This window comes from Lactuca saligna, chromosome 4 (assembly GCF_052625555.1).
Source record: "Lactuca saligna cultivar CGN05327 chromosome 4, ASM5262555v1, whole genome shotgun sequence".
NCBI lineage: Eukaryota > Viridiplantae > Streptophyta > Magnoliopsida > Asterales > Asteraceae > Lactuca > Lactuca saligna.
The window spans coordinates 63,327,375-63,349,743 of record NC_136420.1 but is presented as its reverse complement, the minus strand read 5'-3'; the positions used below and the strand labels follow the sequence as shown (position 1 = coordinate 63,349,743).

At 33.9% G+C, this 22,369-nt stretch overlaps 1 protein-coding gene across 1 annotated transcript; it reads left to right on the top strand.

Moving 5' to 3' along the window:
- The first annotated feature begins 13,334 nt into the window (after positions 1-13,334).
- Positions 13,335-19,260, top strand: LOC145042003 (GDSL esterase/lipase At1g28580-like). The gene is made up of 5 exons (XM_078990287.1): positions 13,335-13,633; positions 13,739-13,963; positions 18,169-18,317; positions 18,418-18,694; positions 18,847-19,260. The coding sequence occupies exons 1-5, from the start codon at positions 13,387-13,389 to the stop codon at positions 19,110-19,112; spliced, it is 1,164 nt and encodes a 387-aa protein (XP_078846413.1). The 5' UTR covers positions 13,335-13,386; the 3' UTR covers positions 19,113-19,260.
- The last annotated feature ends 3,109 nt before the right edge of the window (positions 19,261-22,369 follow it).

The window sequence follows — 22,369 nt, the reverse complement described above, 5'->3', positions numbered from 1 at the left end:
ATGGACTTATAAAAAAAACTTGGGATGTTATAATTGATATAAGAAACATAAGTATAAACATAATTATTATTGGTTTTACAACATCGAATAGCCTACATTTTCTCGAATCTCTCATCTTTTCCAAACATTAATTACCTCCGTACCGCTACTTATGATACAAAAAAATTGAGCGGATCAGGTTGGAAAACCTGATAAGTATGGATTTTAATCCCATAATGTTATAATATATTTATATTGAAACCTGAAAGATTAATTAACACAAATTTATCTCATATAAACAATCGATCGATTCCATCCATCGTTACATATTGATCCTATATGAACTGTCGACAGTTATTCAAAAGGATTAATGTGAACAACAATTTGACTATGCTGCTTCGAGGATCCCTTAGCAGTAGGCAAGGATCAATGGAGACAACAGACAAAAGAATGGAATACTCGAATTATTATTCTTAATTCATACTCTTAGATCAATGATAGATGACTGTACGTAATCCACTCACTCGAATTGGCGGTAAATAACACTATCTTAGATCAGTGATGAATGACTGTACCTAGTACATACTCTCGGATCAGGAATGAATGACTATACTCGGATTACGAATAAATAATTGTATATAGTCTATACTCTCGGATCAGGAATGATTGATTGTACTTAATCCATAATCTCGGATCATCAATGTAAGAATTCTACCCTCCGTTCACACCTCAAAATGCTACCCAATATCCAACTTAACTAAACCTAAGCCTCCTTTACAAGTCTTATCTTATCTCTCGGTAAGACTACACCACTTAACTCCTAATACCAACTTCGCTTTAGGCAACACTATTCTATCTTAGTGTGCTTATTTGTCACAAAGTATTTTTTAGGTATTAATATACTTGTACCATATTTTCTAATAACACTCTTATTATTATTGTCATGAAATAATAGATATGTATATTTTATCACATATAGAACTATATCAAGTTCACATATCGTATATTATCAAATACGGTTCTAACACATATTCCAAGCAATAAGCATATAACTCATATATATATATATATATATATATATATATATATATATATATATATATATATATATATATATATATACTCTTTGACATATATTTTAATACTTTAATTAATACTTGTATTAAAATCATGTTTATGAAAGGGACTATGCACTCACTTGACTTAGGAGGGAGACTGAAGAATTCGGCAGCGCTCAGCCAAACACCTTGACTTTTCCTTTGACGTCACCTAGTTACGAATGTCACTAAGTTTTAGTCTATTATTCATGGTGACTAATGATAGTCTAGATTCATCACTAAAACCAATGTCTATATCAAGATCTATCAAGTAAGGAAAAACCAGTTAGAATCATATCAAATGTAGGGTTCGTTTGGTATACAAAGTATATTGTTTGGAAATCTCACTTTAAACACTTCACTAAACCCAGCATAGACATCATTCTCATAAGTAGATCAACCAGTATGATGATTTGGATTACCGATAAATCTTATATATAGGTTCATAATAACGAATATGAACATAAATATAAGGTACACTTGAAATAAAATAAGTTTAGCTTAACTTACATCGTTTTTTAGCGAAAATCGGGAAATTACACTGGTAGAATCCTAACTCAAGAGCTTCCACTTGCCAAGCTCTTAGGGACTTTACAACTTTGCTAAAATACCCTCAACACCAAGAAATTTTGGAACTATAACTCAGAGAATCATAGCGGACGTTTGGAGAGGTGTGACGAACAAATGAGGCATTGCAACCTATTTATGGCAGGGGTACACGTTGCATATTATAGATGTGTGTCACATATCTTGTCAAGGCTGGTGACATGGCTTCAGTTAGAGGGTGACATGTGGCAAAAACCTTGTAGGCCACGTTTGCTTGTTAGTGCGCATCGTACGCTGCGCGTTCTCAGTTGCACAATTTAAAAACATTGCAAAATTGTATCTTCTTCATACGAACTCCGTTTTCGACATTCTTTAAATCTACGCGTAGTTATCAACAAGATCTACAACTTTCATTTAGACTCCATCGGCTAATTCTCAAATTTTACGCTATATTTTTAACATGCTTATACTGTTAAAGTCTATATAAAATTCATAAGTTTCGCACACGATATTCGTTCTCGACTGTCTTTATATGGACGGATATGTAATGACGAGATCATCAACTCTAGTTTAGATTGTTTTTCCTAACATTCGGCTAATTTCTATTTCGGTTTCTGTGTCACACATTGCTACGCTAAGACTTCAAAAATAATAACTTCCTCATATCAAGTCTGATTTGGACATTCTCCATATATACGTTCTCAGTTTTACGACCATGAAAACTTTCTTTTAGATTATTTACCTAAATAATCCTCCATTGATAATATCTATCTATCTCTTTGACAATCAATTATCATATGCTTCTTTAATCATCTAGCATTATCTAGCGGGCATTACAATTATCTCCCCCTTAGGATGATTACGTCTTGGAATCATCAGCAAAACATGTTTTGTATAATAACTCCCTATGTTACCTTTCCATCCTCGGTAAGAACCGTAACTCTTATGTCCTTAAAAATGAGTTTCTAACTCTTGGACTAATTGAATGTTGTGGTGCTCAATCTTGCACCTATTCTAAATTCGATCTTCATTGGAGACTCCTGCTCCTTTTAGAATAAATTTAACATAAGATATAGTCTTTACTTCAACTGTCATGACATACCAAATGGTCCCACTCTAATGACCATACGTTGCATGATGCGATGGATAGACTCATATCTCTTTGATTCAAACTCTATTATGGAAGATACCTTCGTTCATGTTCTAATGTGATGTCTATAAGCTTCTTAGTCTTAACGATGAATGTGATGCTTCTGTCAATCGCTTTGATTGTGTTTTCATTCAGTCTCTTGACTTAATTTGAATGCTACATCAAACTTGGTTTTCTGAACCAATTAATTTACTTTGCATACTTATTAGTCAAACTCAATTTGATATAACCATTAAGGTCGGGATAACATTCATCTTCTTAGTCATTACCAAAACAAAATTAACGACAAAACAAACTTAACTACTAGTGCCTTAGTAACCTTGTGACTCTTCCTGATCTAAGTGTGAGTTATGTGCTTCTGGTAGTATGGGCCTCTACTACCTTTCATACCTATTCATACTTGTCCCAAGAGTTATCTCGCAGTTCTGCATGTCACCACACAAGAAAATCATATTGCAACTTAGCACATTGGATAATGTAACATAACTAAGGATTATATTACTTCTCAAAATTGATTACAGTGTTTTTCAACTCCACCATACATTATGCTTTCTTTATTAGGCTACAAAACATAATACTATCTATATAGGATGGCTACTCCATGTCTTGACTTTGAAGGATCGACTACTTTCTCAGGCACCGTCTGCTTCATCTTTCTCTCTCTCTCTCTCTCTCTCTCTCTCTCTCTCTCTCCCTTTGTGCATCTAGGATCATCTGAAATGTTCTTGCCATTGGTTTTGTCTGCACGTTTCGCTTTAGAACTCCTTCCCTTTTTTGGGAAGTCTTGCTTGAAATGTCCTTCTTCACCATATTTAAAGAAGAGTTCTTTCTTGGCTGTGCATTCATTAGCTTAGTGACCAGTCTTCCCACATTTGAATTGTGTCACTTATTCGATGCATCGTCCAAAGTATTTCCTTTTGCACTTGTCGCACCACTTAGCTTCGTCGTTACCCCCATACCTCTAGCTATTGGGGTCGAACTTCGACAACCTATTTTTCTTGTTGGATTTTGAAGATCCCTCAAGCTTATTTTTCTCTCATATCTTTGATTTTTCCTGTCACTTTTCTCTTATCTGAGTTTCTATATTCTTATCCACCTAGAGTGGATGCTTTCAGAGTAGTTTCTAGTTTTACCATTGGACCAAAATCTACCAGAAGTTCGCTAGCAAACTTATTCACCATGGAACGTTCAGTAAGAACTAAGTAAGGAACTAGTTTCATCTTCTCCATAAAACTTGTAGCATACCACTGATGTTTATCTTTCCTTTTTTTCAGATTCTGGAACTCATTGTTGATTTCCAAAAGTTCTTGTTCAAAACAATATTCTCTTCTCAATAGCAAAAGGAAGTCTTCTCATGACATCTTACTGGCTTCACCTTTAGGCATGGTATCAGCCAATAAATTCCACTAACTTAATACCCCAGTCTTTAGATGTCGGACTGCAAGGACAGTCCTCTATCTGTTGATTCATTTACAGCTCTCAAATACCATCTTTATCTCCATCTAGGAGATCTAGTCCATGACTTTTACCGTGGACGCCATGAAATCTTATACTCGCACCCATTTTGTTGTTGGATTAGGTGTTTGGGCCCATAACTATATTTGATATGTACTTGATTTGATTATAAGCATGGTCCTTTTGGGTTTCCTTCACTCATGCAACTTGATAGGATGACTAGAGGAGAGAGAGAGAGAGAGAGAGAGAGAGAGTAGGATTTATTATATGAATAATAAATTGGAACTTAGAATGATTTTATTAATATATTATAAGATTAATATAGTGTTTTGAAATCATATTATTAATTAGTAATTAATCAGAAATTAATCTAGTATTAATTTTGGGATTAAAGGAACTGATTAATAATGGAGGGACTATTTTGCAAATCATTGAGAGTTACATAACTGGGCAGATGGACTTCATAGAGTGGAGTGGATGGAATTTATAGGTAAGGCCATAAGATTTCTTCCAAGGGCACTAAGGAGGAAGTTAATGGGCTGCTTAAGCCCTAAGTAAGGAATTAGGGTTTCCACCTGAAAACCCTAGTAGCAGCCACAACTATAAATAGATCCTCATACTTGGTAAAATCATCTCAATGCTTATGAAACCCTAGAGTGTCCAATTTTTTTCCTTGTCTCTCCCATCATCCATTGCATTGGGTGTTTGTGGCTCCGTTAAAGGTGCAACACTTGGGCACTAAGCTTTCAAGAGTCAAGGACGTCAAGGATTTTCTTGTTATTACAATATAACAAGTGAGGTAATCATCAAACCCTAATATATATAAGACTCACCTCTCTCGAATGTTGAAACTGACAATGCTAGAACCAGATATGTCCCACGTGTTTCTCTCACTCAACTACCTATAAATATTATAAGATGGACTTGTCAAAATCCCAAAATTACCCTCAAGGTCAACCCTAGTCAACCTTGCTCAAAGTCAACAGTCAACAGTCCATGTTGACCTCAACTTGTTGAATGCATCTATCTTGCCGAGTTCCCATCGAGTCCAGACAACCTATAACGCCTGTGTTTCTGGGCTTGTCATTAATGTTGGTATAATAGTCTAGGTTAACCTTTGTAACCCGTTTTGAAATAATAGAAGTGTATTATTTGAGTATTATGTGTTATGTGCTTAATTGTGTGTCTTAATTTAATTAAGAATAAAAATAAGCATCAAAATGAAATGTTAGATAAAGCCTATATTTATGGATAATGTTGTAGTAGTTGAAACGAGGTTTCCGAATATATAAAGAATGCCGAAATCCGAGTTATAACGAAGAAGTTATGACCTGTCGAAGTTTCGCAACAGAACCGGCACGACCCAACGCGACGTAAATAGTGAATTTAAGGTAGATAGATATCTACCCTTAGTGATCTAAATGAGAATTGAATATCTCATCGATAGTAGTGCAACGACGAAAAGACGGACGGAATCGGAGTTCAGATGAAGGAGTTATGAATTTCGAACAGAGTTTTCCTATCCCGACCTACTAAAGATAATATATAAGTAATATGCTTATAATATATTAAAAATAAAGTCAAAATTAGCCAATGGAGTCTAAACGAGAGTTGTAGAGCATAATCTCATCTTCGCGGCGATATAAAGAACTTCGAAAACGAAGTTCGTATGCGAAAGTTATGAATTTCTGAAGTTCGGGGCGCGAAACCCCAAAACTGTCAGAGACCACGACGTGGCAAGCAGTGCCACGACGTGGCAAGTCTACTGACACCTCCGGGAGGCCCCCAGATGCAACTTGGGATGACGCATGCAGTGACGACCAAGCCCACGACGTGGAAAAAGGTTGCCACGACGTGGCAAGGGCCAAATTTGCCCTATAAATAGATTTGAAGGGCCAGCCGTTTAGGGTTGCTATTTTCTCTCTTCCCTCTCCCGTTTTACCTCGATTTGCGTGCTAAAAGTACCACGAAGCCCCGGTAATATCCCCAAGACCCGAAGCAAGTCCCGAAGCCCGAAGATCCCGAGAAGTGCGATTCTCGAGCCGAAGCTTTGCCCGCGAGAAGTTCGATTTTTGTAGAGATCTTCCAGATCTGCTGAGGATTTCTACTTCTACAAGCCGTAGTGTTGTCCGATCATCTTCTAATCAACTGAGTGTGTAGTTAATTTCTTCTAACGCATAATTATGAAGTATTTTATACGAAATACGTGTTATGTGTATAATTTTGTTGTTATGTGCGTGAATGTATATTCACTCTCTTCAATCTCATAGATCTGATTTGTTTTCTATGAAATACGTGTTATGTGGGTATGCCTCATCTGTTATGTGAAATATGTATTGGATGAAAATGCTATACAGGTTTTAAAGTATGTATAAAAATATATATATTTTTTCTACTAATATGTTGGGTAGAACATGGGTAGATAGTTGGTGTGTAATAAACAGATGAGAGGCCTCGATGTTGTTGTTGTTGACCTAGTTATTCAGCGGAGTATGGATAACGACCACAGACTCCTTCTAGACAGTCTTGTGGAACGCTAGCAGGTTCATAACTTGTAGGTGTTGTGAAAGATGTATTCACCGGTGTACTCTATCCCCCTCATGGTTGCCTTTAGGATATCTATTGTTGAGGAAACCCCTTAGCAGTAATGTCCGTCCCGATGAAAATCCTAGATTAGGTCCCTTGAGATAGATGTTATTTTAGGGACATAAAGTGAGGATAACGGGAATGGGTAATCGGGATGGTGATTGGTTGGTGAAATTAAATATAATTTATTTATTGTGGGTTGAAAACCCTATATGCTCACCAGGCTCCCAAGCCTGACCCACTCAGTTTTATTTGTATTACAGGAAATGGCGCAAGGGCGTAAGATGGATGAATCATCGAGTTGTTTTGTTTATAAGTCTGTATATGTATATATTTGTTGAATGACTTGTAATGTTATCGTTTATGCTTTATGGTCTGTATCGGAACATGACACCCCGAGTTTTAATCATATAATGAAAATGCATCTCTTGATGAAATGCTTTGATAAATATTATTTTATCATGTTTTGTTTTGGGAACAAATTCCGCAACACTTTTAAATCAAAAGGATTTACTCTGAAATTATTTTAAAAAGAAAAAATGAAATCGGTCTTTTCTGGCCGAGATTTTTGGGTATGTCACACAACCTGATCAAACCCTAGCCAACTCGTCGAGTTGTTTCATCAACTCGACGAGTTCACTTAATATTCAGAAGGTGGGGAAACTCGATCTGACTCGTCAAGTTCTTAGAGCAACTCGTCGAGTCCCCCTTCCATTTTGCTTGTTGTGATGATTCACCGAATCCAGGGACTCCAGGGCTTAGATCCAAGCCCTAAGGTGTCTAGAAGGATAAAGCTTCCAACTTTACCTTCTAGAATCGTTCCAAATGATCTAAGGCCCTTTTCAAAGGTTGGAAAGCTCTAAAGCTTTGCCATATGGTCCAAAACTCTAGGGATCTGAAATCCTTCCTTTCCAGAAAGGTTTCTAGTCCTTAAAACGTTCCAAAGATGGAGTCTTTAGGGACATGCATATCCAATGCATGCCCCTAGGTCAAAATGGCCAAAAATAGGGAAATATGCCCTAAAACCCTTGTATGGTGTCCTTGCTCAACAAAAAGCCAGCTCTAGCCTACCTTGGGACCATTTTGGTCTGGAGATTCGTAAAGTTGCAAACTTTATAAATCCCATGCATGCATTCAACAAGAAGGGTAGGAAATGAAGAGTAAACTCAAGATCTAGCCATATTCTTTGATAAAAATCGAGTCTTGAAGACTTACAGCAGTATACAAGATGACTAAGCTCAAGGATGGGTGATTGGTTTGTTGGATCTTCTCACTATCTCCTTCTTCTTAAGCTTCAAAGGTCACTCTAGCTCATAAAATGGAAGAGAATGGGGATTAGGGTTAGCACGTACGTTCTTAGGGTTTGGAGTCCTATGGGAGATCAGCCTCAAGGCTCTTCAGGAGATTATATAGGGTATAAACCCTAAAATTAGGGTTTTGTCATTACAATGCCTACTCGTTGAGTCGGCCTTCCAACTCGTCGAGTAGGGTGTAGATCTCGCGTTCTTGAACTATCCTCTACTGGACGAGTTAGGTTCCCAACTCGCCGAGTCCACACACCCAAAACCCTAAATCTTAATTAAATTAAGTAATACCTAGAACAGGTGTTACATGGTGCCTTAGACCCATTGGTAAGGTGATAAGACTCCCTCTCGTGAATATAGAACTGACTAGCTAAGATCTAGTATGTCCCCCACGCTGTTCCCCTTCAATTGCCTATAATCATCATGTGATTAACTTGTCACAATCCCATGGACCTCCTTAAAGGCAACCCTGGTCAACAGTCAAGCTCAACATTCCATGTTGACCTCAAGTCTTCGAGTACATCTAGCGACTCATCGAGTTTTCTGTGTAGTTCATCCACTCGCTGAGTTACTCGTGTAACTCACCGAGTGTAACGCCCGTAGATCCGGGCTAGTCAAATTAGAAACGATAGGCATCAAAAATGACTTTTTGATGGAATATTATTTAGAAGGATTAATCTTAACCAAGTTGTAGTATATGTCACAAGGTTTTCGTGCATATAAAGAACGCCAAAATCCGAGTTATAACGAAGAAGTTATGACATGTCGAAGTTTCGCGACAGAACCGACATGACCCAGCGCGACCGAGCGCAACGTAAATAGTGAAATTAAGGTAGATAGATATCTATCCTTAGTGATCTAAATTAGAGTCGAAGATTTCTTCGATAGTAGTCCAACGATAAAAAGACAGACGAAAACGGAGTTCATATGAAGGAGTTATGAATTTCGAACGGAGTTTTCCTGTCTCGGCCTACTAAAGATAATATATAAGTAATATACTTATAATATATTAAAAAAAAGTCAAAATTAGCCAATGGAGTCTAAAATAGAGTTGTAGAGCATAATCTCACCTTCGCGTCGATATAAAGAACGTCGAAAACGGAGTTCGTATGCGAAAGTTATGAATTTCTGAAGTTCGGGGCGCGAACCCCAAAGCTATGTCAGAGACCATGACGTGGCAAGTCTCCTGACCCCTCCGGGAGACCCCCATATGCAACTTGAGATGATGCATACAGCGACGACCAAGCCCACGACGTGGCAAGAGGTTCCGCAACGTGGCAAGGGCCAGTTTTGCCCTATAAATAGATTTGAAGGGCCAGTCGAGTTTGGTTGCTCATTCTCTCATCTCTCACCCATATTACCTCGATTTACGTGCAAAGAAATACCCCCGAAGCCCTGGTATCAACCCGAGACCCGAAGCAAGTCCCGAAGCCCCGAAGATCCCGAGAAGAAAAGAGTTTCCGAGCCGAAGCTCTGCCCGCGAGAAATCCGGTGTGTGAAGATATCCCGGTTTCACCGAAGAATACTACTTTTAGAGCTGTAGTGTTGTACGATCGTCTTCTGATCAAGTGAGTGTATAGTTAATTTCTTCTAACACATAAATATAAAGTATTAGCTAAGAAATATGTGCTATGGATTATATATTATTTGTCTATTTGAGATGGGCTTGGAATTGATGTTTTTATTCGGGTGTTAAATGATTTAAATTGTGCTTGTATTTATATCTACAAAAATGTTGGGTAGAACATGGGTAGATGGAATAGTTGGTGACGATGTGACTTCGTGCCTATTGAGTAAACCTTGGTGACGATGTGACTTCGTCCTATTAAGTAAACCCTGGCGACTATGCGACTTAGTGCCTATCGAGTAAACCTTGGTGACGATATGACTTCGTGCCTATTAAGTAAACCCTGGCGACTATGCAACTTAGTGCCTATCGAGTAAACCTTGGTGACGATGTGACTTCGTGCCTATTGTATAAACCTTGGTGACTATGGAGTTAGTGCCTACTGTTAAGTGAACCTTGGTGACTATAGAGTTAGCGCCTGATAACTATGGACTTAGTACATGATAGATAAACTTTGGCAGCAATGGACTTCGTGCCGATTCCTTAGGTAAATCCTTAGGAACGAATGAATAAAGGATAGTTGATTCTTAGGGTAAAACCTTAAGAAATAAAGAAGATAATGGGGATGGGTAATTGGGTTGATTGTTTGATGATTGAATATAATAATTATATTATTGTGGGTTGAAAACCCTATATGCTCACCAGGCTCCCAAGCCTGACCCACTCAGTTTTCTTTGCATTACAGGTAATGGCACAAGAGTATAAGTTGATGGACTTGACGAGAGATTTTGGATTATAAATCAGTAGTTATAAATAACTGTTGTAAGGTCTATTTTATATTGTTTATGCTTATGGTCTGTGTCGGAACATGACATCCTGAGGTTTTATTATTTAATGAAAATACATTCTCTTTGAGAAACGTTTTGATAAATTTTATCATATTTTGTTTTGGGAACAAATTCTGCAACCGTTTTCTTTAAACGATCACTTTGATTTATAAAACAAAGCATAAACAAATCGGTCTTTTCTGGCCGTGTAATTGGGGATGTCACACCGAGTCCCTTCGAAAACTCATGAGATTGAAAACTCATGACAACCGAAAATTCATGACAACCGAAAACTCATGAATCTGAAAACGAGTAAACCCTACTCGACTCGTCAAGTCAGCTAAGGGACTTAACGAGTTCTTTCGGTCTTTTTCAAGTTCAGCCCTTTTCAGTAGGATCTAAGGTCTCAAACTCCAGATCCAAACTCCCTTAGTGCAGATACCACGTAAAGTTGCAAACTTTACGTGCATGCAAGGTCCTCCGAGGTTATATCTTCAAAACTAGGCTTCTTACAAGGTTTTTGTGCATGGAAAGTGGCTACAGTACACAAAGTGAACAACTTTATGTCATTGGGGGACCTAAAGGGGTCTAGATCCGGAACCATGTCCTTGTGATAGGTCCAGATCCGAGTTTGGACTCTATTTGCCCCAAAAATGATCATTTACTTGTAAGAGAAGGGATCTAATCAGCTAGAGATCAAGGTGATGATTTTACACCTCAAGATGATAGCTAATATGAAGTAGATGTTGGATCTACTGTTCCTCTCCTTGCTCCTTCCTCTTTATGCTTTGAAATCCTTCAGAAATATCTCAAAATGGCTCATACACATTCAAGGAAGCTCAACAAGCGGCTAGGGTTTCTTTTTGGGTTGCAAGAACGATAAGGGAGGCTACAAATGAGCCACAAGTCCTTTAAATAGGGTGCAAACCTTTGAAAATTAGAGTTTCTCTTTACAGCTCCTACTCACCGAGTCGGGGTCTTCCGACTCATCAAGTAGGTCCCGATCCCGCATCCACAAATAATGTCTCTACACGACGAGTTGGACTCCCAACTCGCCGAGTCCACGCACAAAAAAGTCTAAAATTAAATAAATATGATGTAAATACATGAATAGATGTCTTAAAAATGTTTTAAAAACATCTAACAAGTTATACTATTAAACTTTAATAGTAGTTTAGATTACTTTGAATGATTATTATTGTTTTATTAGACTTTGAATGGTTGTTATTGTTTCTGCTAATAAGACTTTTAATGTGGTATGAAAAAAAATGATTATGTTTTGGAAAAATTGGTATGCTTTTGTTACAATTTTTTGGAATTATATTTTGAGATAATATATTTAAAAACTTGAACTACCCTATGCACAACAGTGTAGAAAACTAGTCCCATAAAGAAAGCAATGAATTATAAATACGTGTGATTCTCGACTAAGCTGTTGTCTATTCCTCCACTATATCTATTCTGAGAAAAGTTTTGGTATTTAAATACTTCGAGATTGAACCGAAAGAAATGGTGTAATAATGGTGATAATTATTGCTTAGAGACTTTTTATATATTTTTTCAAACAAATATTGTTGTAATCTTGATTACGATGAGAGCCATATGGATTGCTTACAAGTTTCAATTATGTATATTTCTTTAACTTCCTTCTTTAACGGCTTTAACTATTAGTGGACGCTGATATTGTTGCAAAAGAAAGGTTTTCTTTTTTGAATTACGTACAAAAAACTACATTAAATTTGATAAACTGTTAACGCTCTTTTACTCATAAATTTAGTATCTTAGCTACTGTAGTTATGATGGTTATTTTACAACCACTGAAAACATTAAAGCTGTATGTTAAAACAATCGGAATTCTTTTGTGGTTGTAAATTACTTTCGACGCTCGGAAATCAAAAAATTGGATAGAAACGGGAGTAGGTGAGTTTTGTTTTATTGCCTTCGATATAATTGGGGGTATACTTGTCAGATCAACGATTGATCAATTAAATATGACAACTTTGACCCTATCTGTTAATCTCCTTTCCTAGTCTCGTAGAACTTCTCTCATGCATAGGAATATTTCAAGACAATACTCGTACTTCCCATGCACTATCCAGTCAAAAATACCATTATACTATATATAAATATCGAAAAAATATCCAAAACAAAGTTTTAAGAATTTTCCTTAATCGATCTATATATACGCATGTCTTGAATTAATTAAGGTTGTGCTTTTTTCTTGAAAAGACAATAACTCATACTTAGTATTTAGAATGTCTAAAAAAAACCAATTGATAAAATATAAAGTTTGATAAAAATTAGCCAATAAACTAGTTGTAGGATATAAAATATTATAAAATGATATTGAGAAGAATAATATGTTTTTATAATTAGTTAACGATATCTTTTTAAAGTTTAGTAATTAATATTTTTGAAAATTTAGTATAAATTGTTTTCTAAAAAGACAGCTTATAAATTTTTTTTTGTTTGTAAACATGACAATTTAAATAATTCGAAAAATAAATTATCTTATCAAGTAATTATTATGGTGTTAAAAGACAACCATAAGAAGAGACATACTACATATACAATATTGCAGTAAATGCTTAAATTAGGAATTCATAGTTTTTAATAATTTGTGTCAATTGTATGGTAACCTTTCCAAGAAAATTATCTGAACCTAAATGAACTGGGTCACCTACTATCATCAACTTAATCAGCCGTATGGAATGATCATCCACATAAAAGGGCAATAATGTAACTTCACAAAAGTCACTGCAAGACTCGTGTCATAATCCAAGTGTATATCTGAAGCAAACAAACTTATGTTTCTTTATAAATCATCACCAACCAAGCTTTCTAATACCATAATTGTTTCCTTCAACCCACTCTAATGGCAAATTCATTAACCTTCTTCCCCATTTTAATGCTGTTGTTTACCTGTAACGTGTACACTAATGCATGTTATCCGTCAATTATAAGCTTCGGGGATTCCCTTGCTGACACCGGAAACCTAAAAGAAATGGCCTCTAAATCCAACGTTCAGCCACCCCATTTCTTGTTTCCACCTTATGGCGAAACGTTTTTCAATAAACCCACTGGACGTTGTTCTAATGGACGTTTGATCATCGACTTTGTTGGTAATGCATAAGAAGACATGTGAATTTCTTTGTTGAGCATTTATTATGGCTGTATATGTTTTCTTCTATAGTTGAGTGAATTAGTTTTTCTTGTTTGTTTTGAAGCTGAGAGTCTTGGGCTGCCGTTGATACCACCGTCTCTGGGAAGCGAGACGAACGTCTACGTGACGGAGTTGGGAGAAGGAGTGAATTTTGCGGTGGCGGGGGCGACGGCGTTGGATTCGTCGTTTCATGAAGCAAGAGGGGTTGGTATTCCGACGAATGCATCTTTGGGAGTTCAGTTGGGATGGTTCAAAGATTCGTTATCATCTATATGCCCTGCCGTTTCAGGTAAATAAGTCAAACCAACATGCACCTAAATTAATACAGTATTTTATTCTAAAGATTAAATATATAAAAGGGTATCATTTACTTTACTTTTAATCTGAAATCATTCCCCCCACCCCACACACACCCCCTTCCCCCTTTTTTGACTTGTTTTTTTGTTTATTTACTTTTTTGTTTTTTCTTTCTTTCATTTTATATTTTAATCTTATTGTTATAGTTGTTATTATTAGGGCTTTAAACGAACCAAACGAACACGAAGAATGTCTTGTTCATGTTCGTTCGTTTAAGTTAGCCGAACAACAAAAGAACACAAACGGATAAACGAACGAGATTTTTTTGTTCATGTTCGTTCGTTTAACAAATTACTTTGTTCATGTTCGTTCATTTATGTTCATGAACATGCTAAACGAACATAAACGAACAAACATATACGAACAAAGATAAAAAAAACACAATTGAACATATATGAACATAAACGAACATATAATATAACAATATAATAAAAAATAATTGAATATAGATGAATATAAATAAACTTAAACGAACAAACATAAACGAACGTAAATGAACATCATAAACGAACGTTCACGAACATAAATGAACGAACGAGACCATTGTTCATGTTCGTTCATTTAACTAAACGAACGATAATTTTTTTTTCATGTTCGTTCATTTATTAAATAAACGAACATAAACGAACTTCCCGCCGAACAGTTCACGAACGGTTCGCCGAACGTTCAGTTCGTTTACAGCCCTAATTATTATTATTGTTCATGTGAACGACTTGATTTTGTGAGATCATAAGATACAATTCTAGTCACTAATTATATAGTGAAAAATAACATTTTTAAAAAACAAAATAATTGAAAATTTCGAATTTTTTTAAAATATTATTTTTGTCATTTATATTTTCCAAAAAAAATTAAAAAAATATATAAAAATAAATAAAAAATTACCATTTTTTACATATTCCAATAGAATATTAGAATATTCTAGTGGAATATTAAAATATTTTACATATCTGACAAATCTAGTAGAATTTTCTAACATTTTAAAAATCACATTGGAATATAAGTAGTATAATATTCTATTAGAATATTTTACGTATTAAAAAAAAATGGTATTTTATTTATTTATTATTATTTTTTTAGGTAAATAAAGTGATGAAAATAATAATTAGAATTTTTTTTTCGGACTTTTCCTTTTATTTTGTATTTTAAAATTATTTTTATATTCCATCTCACAGTTTGTCAAAATTAACATGACCTCCAAATGAACATATATATATATATATATATATATATATATATATATATATATATATATATATATATATATATATATATATATATATATATATATATATATATATATAATCTGGCCCAAACAAAATTAGGCAATATACAACTGTTCACTTTGCTCCTCCTCAACACAACACACTTATGACCCTATGCGAAAACTAAAATGAGCCTTAACTATAATTTTGAAGGCACTATGCGAAAACTAAAATGAGCCTTTTATATATATATATATATATATATATATATATATATATATATATATATATATATATATATATATATATATATATATATATATAAACAAAATTTGTCTATACGACGATAACCCAATAAATGTTATAAAGACAATAAAAAACGATAATACAACATATAATCTTACATGGTTAAATGATTTGCGAGGCTCTCATAGCATTATACAGTTATTTATAATATGTTTGTTAGTATGTTACATTCATTAATCAATGACAACAATCAGAACACAAAATGAGATGTCGTTAGATTTAGAAATTGGGAATAGTAAAAATGTAGTTGTTCATTTCAGTTAACAATAAAAAAGTAGAGCAATAGTGAAATATAAACGTAAGATGAAGTTTAGTGGAATTAGAAAAACAATAAATAAATAATGTTGTTTGAACTTTGTCGGTTGCTACAATTTTGGAAGTTTGGAATTTGAACATAATGTAAGATCTTATTACTGTAAATTTACACTAGCCCAAAAGCAATTTTAATTTAAGCCCAATTTTTTAAAATGTGAGTTGTTGCAATTTTTAATTGTAGCTTTAGTTATTGGAAAATAGACAAGCTTTAGCGTTTTTATTACTGGATTGTCGATTGCTAGATTATGAATTTAATCATATGTAAAATTAAACCCCCTTTACGACATGGGCCCTATACAATCGTCCGCCTCACACACCTTCAAAGATGCTCATATCGAAAATCGCACAAGGTGCCATAATGTATTACTAAACTCATTCTTATTGTATTTTCACATTTATGGATAAGCTAAGCAAATATATTAAAACTATCTTATTTGAAGTTTTTTTGGTTTGAAATTGCTTAGTCTTTCATGTCTAGTGCAATTTTATAAATATTTGTCCAAAATTAATATTATATACTATATCTAATTACAATTGGATGATGAAAGTGTAGTTTGCTTCCATATATATGAATTTTGTAGGGGTGAGCATGAGCCGAGTTGGATCGGTTTTGAGGTAATACCTAACCCAAAACCAACTTGTCGGTTTTTAAAAAAATAGAATCCAACCCAAAACCGATAGGTTCGATTTTTGGGTTCCAGGTTCGGTTTCGAGTTTACCTGTTTGGATATCTTTGAATCAAATTAATTATGAAATAAGCACCAAAAGAAACTCAATTTCGATCCCATTGTCGATGTGGGATGAATTCTGATTTTGAGAAACATTCTATGAAGGCTGGGTTTCAATAATCTAGCAATGTGGGATACATATATTATAAGTCGTTCAGGAAAACAAATCAAGAGTGTAGTTAACAAGTTTCGGGTTTCAATAATCCAGCGATGTGGGATACATATATTATAAGTCGTTCAGAAAAACAAATCAAGAGTGTAGTTAAGAAGTTTGGAACCTCGGAGCTTTGGTTAAAAATGCCAACACATTAACCACCTAAACCATTTGCTTCTTTGGTTATAATTATGCAAAATATATCTATATTATGTATAAAAATATGTATTTTTTATAAACATTTAATATAGTCGGTTTCGGTTCGGTTTCTATCAGTTTTACCAAACCCAAAAACCGAACCCAAACCGAAATTTTCGGTTTTTGAAAAAACTAAACCTAAACCGTCGGTTTATGTTTCAGTTTCGGTTTTGTTGATTTTTGTTGGTTTTTCGGTTTCCAGATTCGTTTTTACTCATCCCTAGATTTATGTCATATGTGTTTAAAATATTGACAACTATGGTCCTTTGTCTTGATAGTTGAGATTTTTGGCAGATTTAGTCCTTTATTTTTTTGTTTCAAACTTTGGCCATAAAAGTTTTCTATATTTGCAGTTTTGGTCCCTAGAGGTTTTGAGTTCAAACTTTGGCCACAATAGTTTTTAGTATTTGCATTTTTTCCCCTATATTTCTGTATAGTGACATAGTTCATCCCTAGACTTTTATACTTTATACTTTCGCCACAAGACTTTTATATATTTGCAGGTTTACTCCTTACATTTTCGTAGTTATGCAAGTTTGGTCCTTACTACTAATTATTATCTAAAAACCAAGTTTGATTGTTTAACGTCTCAGTCGCAACGAACTAAATTTGTATGCTGTATTAATCTAATGCAATAAAAGTTGGTCGGATCTCGTAATATCTTATCATTATGCAATGTGTGGTCCTTGTTGATGACCCACTCAACTACTTTATAGTGTAATTAACGGGTACTTCTCTTTAACTCGGTTTGTGAAAGACACACATGGCTTTGGAGAGATATGCACGTATTTATGGAGCAATTATCATGGAATCATTACTTAATAATTAAATGGCCTTCAAATTGGGTTGAAGCTTTTATTGGAAGTGTAAATAATCAAATCACGTGAAATTGAAAACTGTAAACTCAAATTATATGAAAAAAAAATGATATTTTGAGCGTAACACGTTTTGAACCTTGCACAACTAGGCTCTCATTGCCGGGACAAAATTATTTGTATATAACAATTTATGCGAATCTTAAATTGAAAATTCGTTTTGGTTCATATGGAGTAAATTGAAATGAAAAAAGTGTAAACTTTAAAATGATTTCGATTACAATGCATAAAAGAATTTGCAAAGTGCTCTATTAATGCTAAGTTATATAATTAATCTTATGCTTATATATCTTTTCAGAGATTACTTTAAGTAATATTGATCAATCTTTTATAAATGTCTACATAAATTATTGCAGACTGCAAACAGTTAATTGGACAGTCTTTAGTTCTCATGGGAGAGATCGGAGGTAACGATTACAATCATGCATTAATTGCCGGAAAATCTATCGATGAGGTTGAAACATATGTTCCATTTGTTATTAACACCATCATTTCAGCAGTCAATGTAAGAATATAATCAAAATATGTATTTTGTTTTGGTCATACTTGTATGCAATTATATATACAAGACTTTGTTTGAGGGTTGGATATGATGAAAATCACAGGAGCTTATTGAGCTAGGAGCTCAAACACTTGTTATACCAGGAAACCTACCAATTGGATGTTCTGCTGCTTATTTGACGATCTTTTATGGCTCTGATAATGTCCAATATGACAATTCAACCGGATGCATTATCACGTTAAACAAGTTTGCTGAGTACCATAATGAACTTCTACAAAGAAAATTACAACAAATACGAGAGCTTCATCCTGAAGTCAACATCATTTATGCCGACTACTACAATGCTGCCATGCAATTTTTTCGTTCTCCAAACAAATTTGGTACATAATATGTTACTTTTAGACATGAATAAGTCGTTCTTATAGCCAAAACCTTGCAACTTGATATGCTATAAGCTCCCTGAATGATTATTTATGTTTCATATCTACATGTTCCAGATAAATATTGTTTACAAATTTTTGGAATGTTATAGGATTCACAAATGGAGCGCTAAAAGCATGCTGTGGAGGTGGAGGACCGTTTAATTACAACCCGTCAATACATTGTGCAGACTCATCATCCACTTCATGTGCACAACCAGAGACATATGTTAACTGGGATGGGTTACACTTAACGGAAGCTGCCTACAAAGTTATCTTCAAGAGCATATACGAAGGATCATACACAACTCCTCAGTTCAACACTTTATGTCCAAGTTCAACGTTACAAGGGCGAGGAGGTTTGTCAAGTTCTATTTAAAAACTGAAAAGTTTCTCTATTCTTATTCTAGCATTTGGGTACAAGTAATTAAACATGGGAAAATGGATGTTTTGTAATAATTAAATTAAGATGTTAAATAGTTTGTGTTATTATATGTAGATATGAGTAAATAATGTATTTTAATTTATATGATTTTTAGTACAATTATTTTACCCACAAATTGAATTGGGAAACTGATTTGTTTGGTGAATTTATTGAATTGTTAATATTTGGATAACTTTTTTTTCACACGAATATATATGACAATTATGTCAAACTATAGCAAATTTTAGTTTATGTCTCATATACCTACGTGACAAAGTTATTAACTACCCTTTAAGGTAATGAACTATTGTTTTTTTTTTTTTTTTTTTTTTTTTTTTTTTTTTTTTTTTTACATCTAGACAAATTTTGTATTCACATTCAACCATTCAACTTGTTAAAATCGTTCACATAATTTCATTGTTTTAAAATTTTAAATCGGATGTTGAAGTCGGGAACATTCGCTCCACTCTTGTTACCTTAAACCACTTACTCTCAACAATTATTACTCCTAATGTACTAATAACAATGCAAAACTCTTAATATATACTAAGTAAGAAAATACAAGCAACCAACTTGCACATAGTAGGATATAAATCGATCATCTAAAGTAAGCTAGTACACCTTTAAAATTCTAATAGGGTAAGCATATAGGCCCTAGTGACTTTATGGTTTTAAAGGAAATACCTTAGTGTATTTTAATGTACTTAGACCCTTAAGGTGTACAAGAAATACCTTAGTTTACTTAGATAATCTTAAAATTTCACCTTGATGATGTCGAAAAGTTAGATGTATCCGACAAGAAGATTAAAAATGAGCTCTAATTACTTTATTAATATAACTCGAACGCATAAAAGAAAATAAATATACAGGTATTTGATTTGCGTGGAGCTCTCAACCGTAATAAAGGTTTATGGTGTGGACTACAGTCGACTCCAAATACCGACTTCAATTACCGATTGATATTATGTAAACAATTTTAACGAATTGCTTAGATTTGAACAAAACCAATTCATCACCCTCCTAGATAATTAGCTTTGCCACATATACGATAAGTAAGTTGTAACTTGCTACAATCAATCATAAGTTTTATATGTAAACATTTCTAATAAGTTTGTTGCTTACATGTGTACAAAATAAAAGTTACAAAAATGTAAACAAAACAAAAATTAAATTACCCTAACAACTCAATTTCCCAATTGAATTAGTCTGATTTCTTATTACACTATATATTAATTTGCAAGTCGGTGGATGTTTCCACCAACGTTTGCAACCCCTTAACTTTCATAAATTACATTCTTTTATTTGTATATATTTTAAATACTTTGTAAAATAATATTTATTATCCATTTACTATTTAAAATGTCATTTTGACCGTTTATTTTTTGAACTTGAAAACATATCACTTTCATCGATTTTATTTTTTAAACTTTATGTTTATCCTCAGTTGTATTTATGTGTCGGTATAAATTCAAGATGATTAATATTTTTATGTAAATTTAGAACTTTCGTTCATTTAAAAAATAATACTTGCTCTTTTTTTTTGTACGTGGTGGTATAAATTCGAGTTTTTCTAGATTTCAACGTTATTTTTTTCGTTCTTATATTTATATAAGTTTCATATTTATAAAGTAGTTACATATAATATACTTTGAATATTTGAAACGAACATAGAAAATTAATCTTATTTATTTCACCCTTATAATTTTAAAATACTTTGTAAATTGATATTTTCTACCCTCTACTTTTAAAAATGTTATTTTGACCTGAACCTTACAAAATATCACTTTTACCCCCCTCAATTTTCTAGACTTTCATGTTTATCCTATGTTTCGGTCAATATTTACTCAAGGCACTCAATATTTCGACGTCAATTTACAACTTTCATTTGTTATTTATTATTATTTTTTTTTAAATTTGCTTTGTTATTCATGTGTTGATAAAAATTCGAGTTTGCTTACATTTCAAAGTAAAATATTTTTATATTTTCATTATTATTTTTATATATGATTCTTACACATGAGTCGGGTCATATATAATACAATTTTAATTGTTTGAACTTCCTTTTGTTAATTTTAAAAAATTAATTTTACTTGCTTATTTTTATGTACATGTCATTATAAATTCACGTTTCTTTATGTTTCCACGTAAATTTTGTGTATGTTTTCATGCTTATTTTTATGTACATTCCTATGTTTGATTTTGATCACATATAATACGTTTTAATTTGACGGTACAAAATTAGAGTTTGCCGGTAGTACCAACCTTGTACATTTATTTAGCAGCAAATGCAATGGTACATAGCTTTCATTAATACATTAGTCAAAACTCAATTAAAAAAAGAAAAAACATCATAAATGGTCCCTGTGGTTACCCAAAATCTGAAGTTTAGTCCCCGTGGTTTAAAAACCTCATAGATGGTCCCTCTGTTTTCAAAACTTTTGATGTTTGGTCCTTTTTGCTAACTCCGTTAAGTTTGTCCGTTAACTGAAGGGTATTTTCGTCATTTCACAACCACATGGACCATTTATGATGTTTTCTCATATTTTTTTTAAAAAAGAAAAAACTAAATATAATTATTTAATATATAATCTCTCTCTCTCTCTCTCTCTCATTTGAAAAGAAGCTAAACCATATGGACCACCATTTCTTTACTCTAAAGCTTATGTATAACAAGAAAAAGAGAAGATCGGTGTCAAACAAGATCCATGTCTTGTTATTCACCTGACTTTCGCCATGAACCGCCTCGCATAACCCTATGTGCAATCGATCCCACCATCGGAGCCATCGCCCTAAATTTAGACCTCAACCCAGTATCATCGGAGCCACCACTGATCTGAAACACGGCTAGAACCCACTGAAAAACCCATGGATCTTCATTTCCTCTACTTATGTCGCCTCTCTCTTGTGTGTACTCCTTCTCCCCTTGGTTTCCCTATACTCAATCGATTTCTCTCTACGTAGTTGTTTATCTCTACCATCATCAGCTTCATCAATTTCATTTATGAATTCCTCTTCTAGCTCTTTATGAGCTGCGATAAACACTAAGATTTGGCTAATATGTGAACACTGACGATTGCCTCCTCCTTTCAGATACCTCTTATTGATGGAGGAAGATCCCTACCTGGTGAAATAAATTAAGCCTTAGAGTTTGTTGTTGGTTCTTGATGAAATTGATGGAGGCAGAACCAATTTCATGAGTTTTCGATGGGTGA